The following is a 12,589-nucleotide window of genomic DNA, read 5'->3' as shown; positions in this document are numbered from 1 at the left end:
TAATCCAATTAGTTTGCGTTTTTCAACAGACTTCTAAGTCATTCAGATGTCAAACTATCTAAAATCTGGTAGATATATAGACTAACAGGAGCTTCAAACTGTGAATCCCTTTTGGATAGATGACATTGCATTCACAGAAGGGTCATGCTTTGTAGCTAATATTGAATGAAGAAGCAGTTAGAGATTATTTTTTTTGTTACTTGCAAACCATTTTCCCTTTTTAAACCGTGTTAGGTACTATCCTGCAAATATATGTAACTTTTTGCACCATAATTATCCTAGCAGATGAGCCTGTTAACAATGTATGAAGTTGAGAATGTTACCACAACTTAGCAAATCTTATTTTGTCAAAGATTGATTTCTTGTGCCTAACTTGCCACAACCATTGTGTTCACAGTAATGATTCTGCCCTCTGGTAGCAATGAATAGCTGATGTCTGAGGAAGTGTCTTGGTGGTTCCTACAGTATGTAGGAGTGTTCCTACAGGAAAATACACTTGCAGCAACACGAAACTTGAATTCTGTTTACAGAATTTTTCTATGTGGCCTAGCACATCACTCCCTTTATTTTAAGGAGATGATATTGCATCTCATGCACATTACAGAAATTAGAATTCTTAAGTTTTAGTCAGCCTCTCTGGCTATTTCCTAACAGATTTAACTTACCTTTGATAATGCTTTCTTTTTAATGTTTATGCATGCTAAAGCTAAAACTGCGTTAGCAAAATATAAGCTTTCATAGTATTGATTCCTCCTAGGAAGTACATGATGTGTTATGTATGGTAGAAATTCTGATTTTGACTTCATGTTTAAAAAAAATGTTATTCTGTTGTCTGTCTTGACTATTTTTCCTTGAGTAAATGGATGTTAAATTTTTTCCACAGAGAAACACGTTTCAGGCTGTTTTAGCCTCTTCTGAGTCCAGTTCCTATGCTATTTTCCTTTATCCAGAAGATAGTTTGCAGTTTTATAGTACATACTCCAAGAATGATGATGGAAAGATTCCTGCTATGGTTGGCTTTAGTCAAGCCTCTACAAACTACTACTTTTGGGAAAAGCCAGGATCCTATGATGTCATTGCTAATGACGAAGACAGCATTAGAAACCTGCACAAGTATGCTTTTTTGTTTGTTTAAACTCCTCAAGAAAACATCAAGGAGTTCTATGTTTTTCTTAATTGTAGCACGAGTCAATGAGAAATAATAAGACCTCATTAGCCATTGCATGAGAAATCGCAAAGTCTGCCACTGATAAATATTCACCCTCTTGAGGAATATGAGGACTTTGGTCTAATTTGTCAAAAGTCCATAGTTCCATTGTCACTGGTAGGAGCTGCTGTGTATACTTAGCCTTTCTAAAAACAGGACCACTAAAGACTTTAACTCTTTATAGTCTATCATGGGCAGTCTTTTTTTTTTGAAAGAAAAAGTGAACAAGAAGAAAAAGGAATGAGTTAGAAAGTTCTAGTAAGTGTTAGCAAGATCTTTGTGGCCCAAATATCTCCTGTCCCCATCACTTTGAAGACAAGAAGGCTAGAAATTCTCAAGAGGAGACCTCTGGGTGTGGAGAAAAAGTGCTATCCAAACTGTCAGGGGTGTTTTATAGCTGAAAAAACTGTACCTGTAGATAAGTACGTAGATAAGACAATTCAACAGTTTTGTCTCAATGAAGGATAACATTTTGTGTAGGCTAGAAATACCACACAACTGGTGCTTGATCACTTTGATTTGGCATATACTTCTCTTTGATAGAAGCAGCAATGCTGGGAAGCAAGGTGTCTGGGTGTTCGAGATTGGTAGCTCATCTGACAGTATTGTGCCTGCCAAGATCAGCCACATTTTGGAGAACCTAGAATCCAATGAACAAGACCAGGAGATGACTTCAAAACCATTTACGTCAGACTATGGCTCCACTGAAATAAGACAGCAGTATGTCACCAGTAGTACGGACATCACAGAAGAGGATCAGCACCATGTTACCTATAGTGTTCCTCAGCTAGCTGCAGAAGACTTTCTGACGTCATACCAAGATGTAACAGGAACACCTTCAACTGAGTCTTTTTACAGTCATCAAGATTTCCCGACAGCAAAAGCTCCACCACGCCAGTTCCATGTCCAGCAGTTTCCCCCAGAGCAACCCCAAGTCATAGATGTGGAAGAATTTGATGAAACTGGTATAGGTAAGTCTTTTGTACAGCTTAAGTCCTTCTAAGATGGATAGGTTGAAAAAAAAAGCAGAGGCGTGCTGGAAACTGAACTGCTAAATAAATAATCTGTTTCCTTTGCACTACCTTCATGTCTGAAAATCTGGACACATTTAATAAGTTTGTGTTATTTATTGAGGTAGTTAACTGGGATGTCACCTCAGGTTCAGATCTTGCCAGTCTAGTAAACTAGCTCCCCAACCAAGCTCACAGGAGAGCATTTTTACAGTGTGTCTGTGGAACCTGAATCCCTCTGAAGGAAAGCTTCCTATGGAGATAATTGTATTCCTAAAGCTGACACATTCTCAGTGGGAACCAATTTCCCCATCTCTTTTGCCCAGGACTGTTGTTAAAGTCTTAACTTGATCTTAACTTTAATAGCTGCATGAAGTGGCTGTTCCTGGTAAGGATTTTATGATCAGTTCTACTGAAACCTAGCTTTTTTTACTTTCATAGATGTGTTTCTGAATACAGGTGATTTAATAAGGTTGGGAAGAGTAATTGTCGTAGAAATAGTTGGCTAGGGTTTCATGGCCTCAAGATTACAAGGGTGGGATTAGTGATTCTGACTTCTGAGGAGGTGTTTATAGAAAATTCAAAACAGTGTGACTGGCAGCCCAGATGTTAGTTGGTTCTTGAAGCAGATGTGAGAATTGCTATCTCCATGGAATAACAGGGTAAACCAATTAGGATTACAGGGTGCATCAGTTGGTGCCTGGTCCTGGGTACCATACAGATAGATGTGTTTTATTCTGAAGTTGGTAAGGGTCCTTTTTGTTTTGGTTTGGAAACAAGGACAGGTTAAAATTATTGTGTTTAGTTTCACCTAGACAGTTTAACTGATCTGTATTAATATAGATCTGCTGAAGTCAATAGAATTCAACAGTTTTCTCACATCTGAAGCCTTGATGTTTTCTGCAAAACAGTAGTCTGTTACCTGCATATTGCAAGGTTGGCAAAAATCAATTGCAATTGTTTGTTTTCCTTAAAGAGAAAATGAAAAAACTAATCAAGTGAGTCTAGAGATATTTTTAAACTAAACCCAGGGATATGTGAATACTATAGTAATTGCATAAATTATAAGTGTCTGGTCTTATTTTCTACAGTGTTTCGCTACCACACAGATGTCCAACAGACCTGTGCTAACAACCGCCACCAGTGCTCTGTTCATGCTATTTGCAAAGATTATCCCAACGGATTTTGTTGCAGCTGTATCGCTGGTTACAAAGGAAATGGCAGACAATGTGTAGCAGAAGGTAACTTCTTTGAAAATTAAGTGCGTAAGCAGCAATTACACATGGCCTTCTTGAACAAGGCAACCTGTTTTCAATACTAAAAAAGACGTGGTTAAATACTTTTTGAAAGACTTATTACTGAGATGTATTGAAAGATATTTTAAGAAGTGAGCTATGCTTTCTAAAATGGTGCGTTTTTTTGAACAAAGCGAATTATTTTAGGTGGTCGATTATATGCATTATGCATTTTAACATGACTTTCTAGAAAAAATAAATTCTTCTGTAACTGATATAATTTAATAAATAGCATAACATCTCGTGGTTTTTGCTGGATTTAGTTGTGAAGTTCCAACGTGTTATAACCTGATATAGTCTTTACTCTAGAAAGGGACAATTCAAAGGGGATGAACAAATTAACTTTGATCATCAAACTAAAGAGCATGGCTCATCTTTGTCTGACTCTTAAGCTTCTCTACTAAAGGGCTAGTCTGCCAGATTTTTGTTAGATACCCGTTTAAGCTTTGTTCCTGTGTAAAATCCATAAAGGAATTTCTTATGTTTACACTTGTAATCCTCATAGTGACTTGACTTAGAGTATAGGTGCATTTCAACAACTAAAATAGCTGACTGCAGACTTTGCATTTTATAAGGCAGGAAAGCAAAACCTACTTCTTAAATTCAACTTTATGAACCAAAATCTTCCAGAGAAACAAAAGGAGGATTTGACGATAATGGAATTTGAATTTGCATGTAGGAAGTTATATATAGAAGAAAAATAACAATCCAAAATAGCTACTTCTCTAAAACACAGACGGTCTTAAAATGGTCAATAGTTTTGAGAGAAGAAATAGAATAGGTTAGAATAATAGGTCAATTATTTGAACACCTAATGATGTTAGCCTTCTAATAAGGAATGAACAAGCTTACATTCAGTAGGTTTTGATATGAAGTGTCATCTTCAGAAGAATTTTCTGTATGACACTTAGAGAAGTTACTGTAAGCCACACTGTAACAGCATAGTCTGTTTATGGAGTTATCCTTGCAGACAAAACTGTTAATGAGGATAAAGAGCATCTCTTCAGGCAATTTTAGTCTCTTAGTCATCTGTGTAATGACAACACACACATGCAGGTACCCACCTACGTATGTATGTAAGCAAATTAACACACTGTACACAGTTTCCTGTCTGTTGAATTCTGTGACCATTTGTTTGCCGTTTATTTCAACACCAATATCTTTGAACATAGTGAATGTTCTGAACACATTCCTTGGAGAGTGTGTGAGAGCTGTGGTCTTGTTCTGATGCTTTGTGTTGATTTGCCAGGTTCTCCTCAGAGAGTCAACGGAAAGGTCAAAGGAAGAATCTTTGTAGGAAATAACCCCGTTCCAGTTATATTCGAGAACACTGATCTCCACTCCTATGTTGTAATGAACCAAGGGCGTGCCTACACTGCTATCAGCACAATCCCGGAAACTTTGGGGTATTCTTTACTGCCTCTTGCCTCTATTGGAGGTATCATAGGATGGATGTTTGCTGTGGAACAGCAAGGATATAAAAATGGATTCAGTGTTACTGGTAACTTCTAAATTAAAATAATGTTCAAAAAATGTACTATGCTTTCCTCTGTCTTGAGAGAAAAGGAATATGTACTTAGGAGCAATACAGGATGAAAACATGTTTATTCTGAGCTGCAAATGGATTGCTTTGTAATCAAACTTCTCACCATTTTTCTTGTTTACAAAGTATAGATATTGGGCTTTTTGATTTACTGTTGATGCACAAGCATGTAAGTCTGTTAGAAAGAAGAATGGCTTGGTCAGTTGCTGCGTAAGAAAGAGATTATTAAAAAGAATCTGATTTTTGGTACTAGAGTGTACAGAGCTACTGAAAAAAGCTGCCCCTACGTCTGCAAGAGCTCTCACATGTTAATTGCCTGATTGTACCAACAGAGCAAACGAGAATTGAAAATCTGACCTCATGAAGCTCTGGAATTCTTAACAGAAGCAAGTCCTGCATGACATACAAATGATTCTGTTAACTTATTTGAGGGAAACCCCAGTTCACAATTACAGCTTTTCATAAGAGTTTGAGGCCAAGTCTGGTTGTTTGCGCACATGAATTCAAGCTGTAGATCTCATCTGTTCTAGAAGAACATGTGTTTCTTTTTAAAATGTTATCCTCTACAGCCCTATACTATGACTTTAGTTGAACATAACTCTGTTTAGGGGTTTTCTTGGATTTGTTGTGTTGGAAGTTTGTTCTGGAATTTATAATGTACATTTCACCTGGTTTTGATTTGGAAACAGATGTACTAGTTTTTGTTGTGGTTTTTTGTTTGGTTGTTTTTTTGTTTTTGTTGGGTTTTTTTGTTGTTGTTTTTTGGTTTTTTAACTCACTGTATTCCTAATGGAGATTTTCTCTAAAATGTACAACTCCTGTGCCATTTTAAGTGGTAGGATAAGGCCTACTATTATTAGCTTTGTTGAAACATTTTTTTTTCTTAATTTAAACCTACTCTTTGAGGCTTACTTGCAATTTACTATGTTTGGTGCTTAACAAAAGATATTTTCCTTGCATTATCCAAGGATATTGTCAGTATACTTCTGAAAGTTATTTCTGTAGAAACCCAAAACATTAGAAATTATGCTGCATCAAAGCCTGCAGAAAATAGTAGTTTATGTTTTATCTACTAGAAGCAATACTTTGAATAGAAGGATTCAAAAACTGCTATTAAGTGGCTTAAATAATAACTAATGTTGTTTTTTTAGGTGGCGAGTTTACGCGGCAAACTGAAGTAACTTTTCTTGGCAACAATGAGAAGCTGGTTATAAAGCAGAAATTCAGTGGAATTGATGAGCATGGTCATCTCACCATCACCACAGAGATGGAGGGCAGAATACCAGAGATCCCATCTGGTGCATCAGTCCATATAGAACCATACACTGAACTCTATCACACTTCTAGTTCTGGTGAGGTTCCCTAAGAAAGAATTGATAGGAAAGTGCACATTTCTCAGAGCAGAAAACATTATAGTATTCCCTTCTTAGTGAGTGTACTTAGGACCCTTTGATTTATAGAAAGTTGCTTTTTGTCTCTTAGAAACAGGTCCCAGAAGAAGGTGGATTTTGAGTGGGACAATGCAAATATTTCTAATCTTTTTATTGAAAAAAATATGAGTCTCACTTTTTCTGAACTGATGTTTGCAAAACTTTCTCAATTTCCCTTTCCATTTGCCTTATTTTTACACTGCTGATGGCAGTCATACAAGTTGCAAAACTTTTTGTAGGGTCCACAGCTCTTCAGTAGGAGCTGTACTAGTGTAGAGCTTTTTGTGGTAGTGTCACTAAGTAGGCTTTGGTCTTGTCCAATGAGACTGTGCAAACCAGTTATTTACCAGTATGTGTCATGTAAACTGCATTGCAATGACTGTGCCTTGTGTTAGTAACAAGCATTTGTCAGTATTATTTGAGCTGAATTTGAACAACTGACCAGAAAATTAGGAGCATCTTAATGCCCATATCGGTCTCCTCCTCTTCTCTTTTTCTCTCTCTCTCTCTTCCTTATCTCGGACGATGACATTTGGTAAGAGAACCATTCTTCATTTTACTATTTACAGGGGAATCTCCCTTCTTTTACTTTCCTCTTCCTGGATAAAATTATGGTTGTTTCAATACAGCAAAAGCAAAGTGAGATTGAAGTGTTGCTGCTGGCCAGCCAGCCCAGCTGTCAAAGAGCAATAAAGAGGCAGCAGCCTGTGGTGCACCCAGGTGCACATGAATACTGGAGAGAGTAAACTTTGCTCCAAGGGTGCACTTGGATATCTAGAGATAGCTCAAAATGGTGCAATTGCATCACCACTGCCTTGTATCTGCTAATGTCTGGTTTTGGTAGCCAGTGATGAACCCCTCTTGCTGCTTTGCCTCTTGTTATGGAGTGTGAGAAGGAGGAGCTGGAGGCAGCAGGAAGCTTCCACTTTGTGCTGAACAACTTCAGAGTTTTGGAGGAGTTGTCTGGGCAGTGTGTACTCTATAGAATGCCTGCCTTCTTGGCAGAAGTGCTGTCCCCATGGAGGAAAAGTCAGGGGCTGGAAGGATGCATCCTTCAGGCTGGATTTGATTTGTAGTTACTCAGGTAGTTACTCTTCTGCTGTCCTATGGCATATCTTATAGACCATTATTTAGCAGAAATTCAACTTTTGCCAGCTGTTGCAAGTGGGTTGACACAGGTGTGTTCTGGTGTCCATATGAAAAATAGTGGAGTTCTGAGGAGCTTACTGTTGGTGGGAGGATCCGCAAGCACAGATCTGCTTTGAAAAGTTTTGGCCACCATTTTTTGTAATATAGAAAACTGTTGTGAACCATACAAGAGCTTTCAGACGTGTCTCCTTCAGGACTCTGTCAAAATCTAAGGCCAATAGACCACAATGAACTAAAAGTGGGTGTAGTTTGGTGCCGGTGAGGTTGCTCTTGTTCTTAGATTATAGATCCATTATGTAAATTCGTCTAAAGAAACCTCTGGTTTCCTGAGTTGAATTTCCTTTCTTTACCTGGTACCCACAAAGTCAAGTTAAATTTTTAAAGTAGGTCAAGATAGATTATATGACTCATTTCTCCTCCTGCTCTGAGAACAGAGCAGGCCTAATTAAGTGCCTATTCCTTTACATGGCAATACATCCACTTTCACAACTTCTTGCCTTTGGAATTTCTCTTTACACTACTCAGCCTATATCCTAAGTCTACAGATAGCATTGGGCAGAGTATTTTTGCCTTCTGTTCTGATCAACCTGTTTGTTGCCGTCTTGCAGTGATCACTTCATCATCCACCAGAGAGTACACGGTGACAGAGCCAGAAAGGGACGGGGTTGCTTCCACGTACACGGGCGCCTATCAGTGGCGACAGACCATCTCGTTTGATGAATGCATTCATGATGACTCTCACCATGCTGCTTCTGCGACTCAGCAGCTCTCAGTGGACAGTGTATTTGTCCTGTATAACCAAGAGGAGCAGATTCTGCGATATGCTATGAGTAATTCCATCGGCCCAATCAGTGGTATGTATGAATTGAAAATCTTTCTATTTCTCTTTTGTGAGTAGTTAAGAGCAGGCTTCTTTTTTTTTTTTTCTTTTCTGCCTTAGCTGGGTTAAATTAATGAGTTATATTAATTTGTTGCATTAGTCAGTAGAAGTCTAGGTCCAGAAATTAAGAAGATAAATGGGACTGGTGAAAGTTTGTCTTTTCACTTGGGAGAGAGTATAAACTCTATTGAATTTCAAGAGGGGATAATATGTTATATCCGTGAAATACTTTCAGTGTACCACCTTGAATCTATTGCTGCTCAGATACATGGAGTGTATTATTTACATGATTTATAGTTCCTCTGTTAATCAATTTTTTTTTGTATTGTCAGAGCAAAGGACAGAAGAAGGGAAGAAGATTTGGCATTGAAATAGCTAGTTACTGTAATTTATCTTGAAACATAGCATTTTATTTTGGGAAGTGCATTTTTTTGTCTGTTTGCACTAAAATCAGAAAAAAAGCAAAGGAGCAATTCGAAAACACACACCAGATGAGTACAAGAAGGAACTGTGCTCTTTTTCGTTTGTTACAAAGATAAAGTTCTACTAATTAAAAGGAACAAAGCAAGCTACTAAGAATCACACTTTGGGTCTAGTGTCAGTGGCTAGAAGATGTGTTATCTTTGTTAGTCTTGCTCTTTAGAGAGGTTTTTGTGACTTCTCTTTTTTTTAAACTCTGCAGTCCTTTGCATGAGTAACAAGGAATACAGATGCTGTTGCCATGTCTGAGATTCATGTCCTACATATCACCTACTAGTCCCCTTCTTCCTGTTGCAAAAATATTCTTTCCTTGCTTCATGTGCTCTACAAGCAACCTTCTTCTGGGCCTTGTCTGAGCACTATTACCTGGATAGAGTTGTCATGATTAAATATGATCTTTCTTGTCAGATGGTTCTGCTGATATTAACCGGAATCCTTGCTACACCGGTATGCATAACTGTGACACCAATGCGATATGTCGTCCAGGAACTGGAAATCGTTTCTTCTGCGAATGTTCAGTTGGCTTCCATGGAGATGGAAACGTTTGTTACGGTATCAGAAAACTTTCATTACAAAATGACAGCTAATGTAGCATTTGGTTTGCTTAGAATGTATTGACGCTCAGGACTAGCCATTCCAGCAAAATGAACTGGCCTGAGGGTGGTTTTGGGAAAGACAGGTTACAGTGATGCTGGGGTATCTGATGTAACTCAATAATTAAAGTAAGCAAGTTGGACTGTCTTGAAGAATCAAACTTGGGTATGTTTTGCTAGATTACAAAGCATCTTTCCTACCTAGTGTGTCTTTTCATAAAACTTGTGGGAACTTGGCTGTGAGAAATTTATTGTTCTGCAAGTTCCAGTTAAAATGAGTCAACTGGGTTAAAAATTCTTGAGGGAGATGAGGAATTGTGTATGCACGTGTGTAAGGAGTACAAATATGTGGAACTCATTGATATAATCTTTTCCAAGATCTGCTTTGAAAATCCCTTCTGTTCAAGGAGACTTTTGTCTGTACGCCTCTGTATTCTTGATGTATTTGGGTTTTATTTTATAATCAAATCACAACACAAATACTTGTTTTCAAGAGGTGAAAGTATGTATTAGTGAAATATACATCACCCCTATTAGTTAACCGAGTCGTTTCTTTAATAAAAAAAAAAAAAAGAAACTCAACCCTGACTCTGACTCCAATCCTAAAATCAACTTGCAGATAAAAACAACAACATCACATTGTCCCTCCCAGTCCTCTTATGCTGTGAGTTGAGCAGCAGTGGATTAGAGATCATAGAATCATAGAATACCAGGTTGGAAGAGACCCCAAGGTTCATCTGGTCCAACCTTTCTTGGCAAAACACAGTCTAGACGAGATGGCCCAGCATTCTGTCCAGCCAAATGTACATGGATAATGAAAGGGGAAGTCTTTCCTAAAGTTTGTGCTGCTCCAGTAGTCATCACTGCTTCTGGTCACCTTGTAGGCTGCATTTTCTTTCTCAGTGGCTCTTCCTTCCTCTCTGATTTGGTCTTCCTTTATCACTTCATTATAGAACCTCTTCTGGTTTGTTTTTTTTTTTTTTTTTTTTCACATCAGCTGAGAGCGCAGTTACTAGTTTTCAGGTTACCCTATCTCTTAAGAGATACGATCTATTCAAGGTGTAGTTTAAATACACAAGCCTGCTATTATGCAACAGTTACACAGTTTCTGTTTTTCTGGCATCAGTATGAAATGCATCTTTGTAATAACTGGAATTCTTATAATACTCTAGATGTTGATGAATGTTCAGAGCAACCAGACCTATGTGGCAGCAACGCAGTCTGTAATAACCAGCCGGGAACCTACCGCTGCGAGTGTGTTGAAGGATACCAGTTTGCAGCAGATGGGCGGACTTGTGTTGGTGAGTTTCATGTTTCTTGAAAGCACTGCCCACCAGCTTTCAGGCTGTGGTTTATCTCACAGAGACAGAAAACAGAGCTTCTGGGATCTGCACTGACTTCTAACGTGAATTGAATTCAGGAGTTCATGCTGCAGTCAGTGCTTACAATCCATTAGGTAACCATAGAAGGTGCCTGAACTACTTTGTTTTATCTCATAAAAATTCCCCACTCAGAATGTTTCCAAATAGAAAGTGGAAATGATTATTGACTGCTTCTGTCTTTTCTGTACCATTATTTAGCTGTAGATTTCACACGGAAGAAAAATTCAAATTTGTAAAAGAAGAAAAATTAAAGTGAGCGGTTATTAATTTGTTGTTATTTCATAGCATCTCACTGTCAAGATGTGTAGGGCTTTTTGTGCATTTCCTGTAGTCCTGCACTTTGGCTTTTGGCGGTTTTGGGTTTTGTTTCTTTCTTATATCTAATCCAGAATTAGATTTAACAAATTATATTTTAGTTACAGACTCATGTCTTGGACAAGGCAGTGCACAGGTCTAAACCAGCGTGCCTTGGCTATTGCAGGCTGAAGTGATAGTTAATCATGCTGAAAATGAATTACAACTACAGATCATTTCACTGTTAATCTTTGAAATTTGGAGGAAATCTAGCTGGTTTGTCAATGGAACATTAAAACTTCAAATTCAGTAGTTGTCACTGAGTTATTTAATTTAAAAAATTTTCTGGAGGAAGCTTGAGTTAATCTGTGCTTGCTGGAGTAAGATTGTCCTAACAACAGATATTTTTCCTATTTGCTCTGTTTTTCACAAAAGTTGTAGAAATTCCATTTGGTAGCTGGCAGAATTGCAAGATGATTGTGTAGGATGTGTATTGAAAATGAATTTTCCATATAGAAAGAAAAACCATGAACTTTACCCTTTAGAACATTAATCTGATTCTTTTGGGTGTCATTTACATTGCAAATGTCAAAAGCCAAATAAAAAAAAAAATCTACAGATGGCGGATAAAAGAGGAGTAATGACTCTACTGCTAGAGCTGCAACTGTCAGCATAGGATATAGATTAGATTATTTATTGGGTTTTTTTAGTTAGAATTTTTGTCTTGGTTTTTAACCTGACAGTAATTCTGTACTGGTAAAACCTACACACACACTTTCAGTATGATTGGGCCAGTTCCTGTTTCTTTTGGAAATAACTGTTAACAGCTGAGGATTATGTTTGCTTCTGTCATGACTGCTTTGTGGTGGAAGCTTAGTTAGCCTTTGATCAGCTAATGCATTCAGGTCTTTCCTCATTATAACCAAGACTGTTCTTCAGCTAAGACTGAGGAGCCTTCATCTTGCAGCAGAAAGCTGCATTACTTCATAGAATCATAGAATGGTTAGGGTTGGAAGGGACCTCAAAGATCATCTAGTTCCAACCCCCCTACCATGGGCAGGGAAACCCTCCACTACACCAGGTTGCCCAAAGCCTCATCCAACCTGGCCTTGAACACTGCCAGGGATGGGGCATCCACAACTTCTCTGGGCAACCTGTTCCACTGCCTCACCACCCTCTGAGTGAAAAATTTCTTTCTTATATCTAATCTAAATCTGCCCTCTTTCAGTGTAAATCCATTGCCCCTTGTCCTATCACTACACACCCCCATAAAAAGTCCCTCTCCAGCTTTCCTGTAGGCCCCCTTTAAGTACTGCAAAGCTGCTA

General features: G+C 38.1%; 1 protein-coding gene across 1 annotated transcript in view; it reads left to right on the top strand.

Annotated features, from left to right (window-relative positions):
• Nucleotides 1–12,589, top strand: part of NID1 (nidogen 1) — a 48,487-nt gene that overhangs the window by 9,573 nt on the left and 26,325 nt on the right. Inside the window, exons 3-10 of the mRNA XM_086627580.1 lie at nucleotides 884–1,113; nucleotides 1,751–2,178; nucleotides 3,309–3,458; nucleotides 4,762–5,013; nucleotides 6,207–6,407; nucleotides 8,243–8,488; nucleotides 9,403–9,546; nucleotides 10,760–10,888. Coding sequence (XP_086483706.1) covers nucleotides 884–1,113; nucleotides 1,751–2,178; nucleotides 3,309–3,458; nucleotides 4,762–5,013; nucleotides 6,207–6,407; nucleotides 8,243–8,488; nucleotides 9,403–9,546; nucleotides 10,760–10,888 — 1,780 coding nt within the window. The remainder of the gene's footprint in view (nucleotides 1–883; nucleotides 1,114–1,750; nucleotides 2,179–3,308; nucleotides 3,459–4,761; nucleotides 5,014–6,206; nucleotides 6,408–8,242; nucleotides 8,489–9,402; nucleotides 9,547–10,759; nucleotides 10,889–12,589) is intronic.

The sequence above is a fragment of the Tauraco erythrolophus genome, chromosome 2 (genome assembly GCF_009769465.1).
Source record: "Tauraco erythrolophus isolate bTauEry1 chromosome 2, bTauEry1.pri, whole genome shotgun sequence".
NCBI classification, from domain to species: domain Eukaryota; kingdom Metazoa; phylum Chordata; class Aves; order Musophagiformes; family Musophagidae; genus Tauraco; species Tauraco erythrolophus.
The sequence above is the reverse complement of the archived record's forward strand: the minus strand, read 5'-3'. Positions and strand labels throughout refer to the sequence as shown.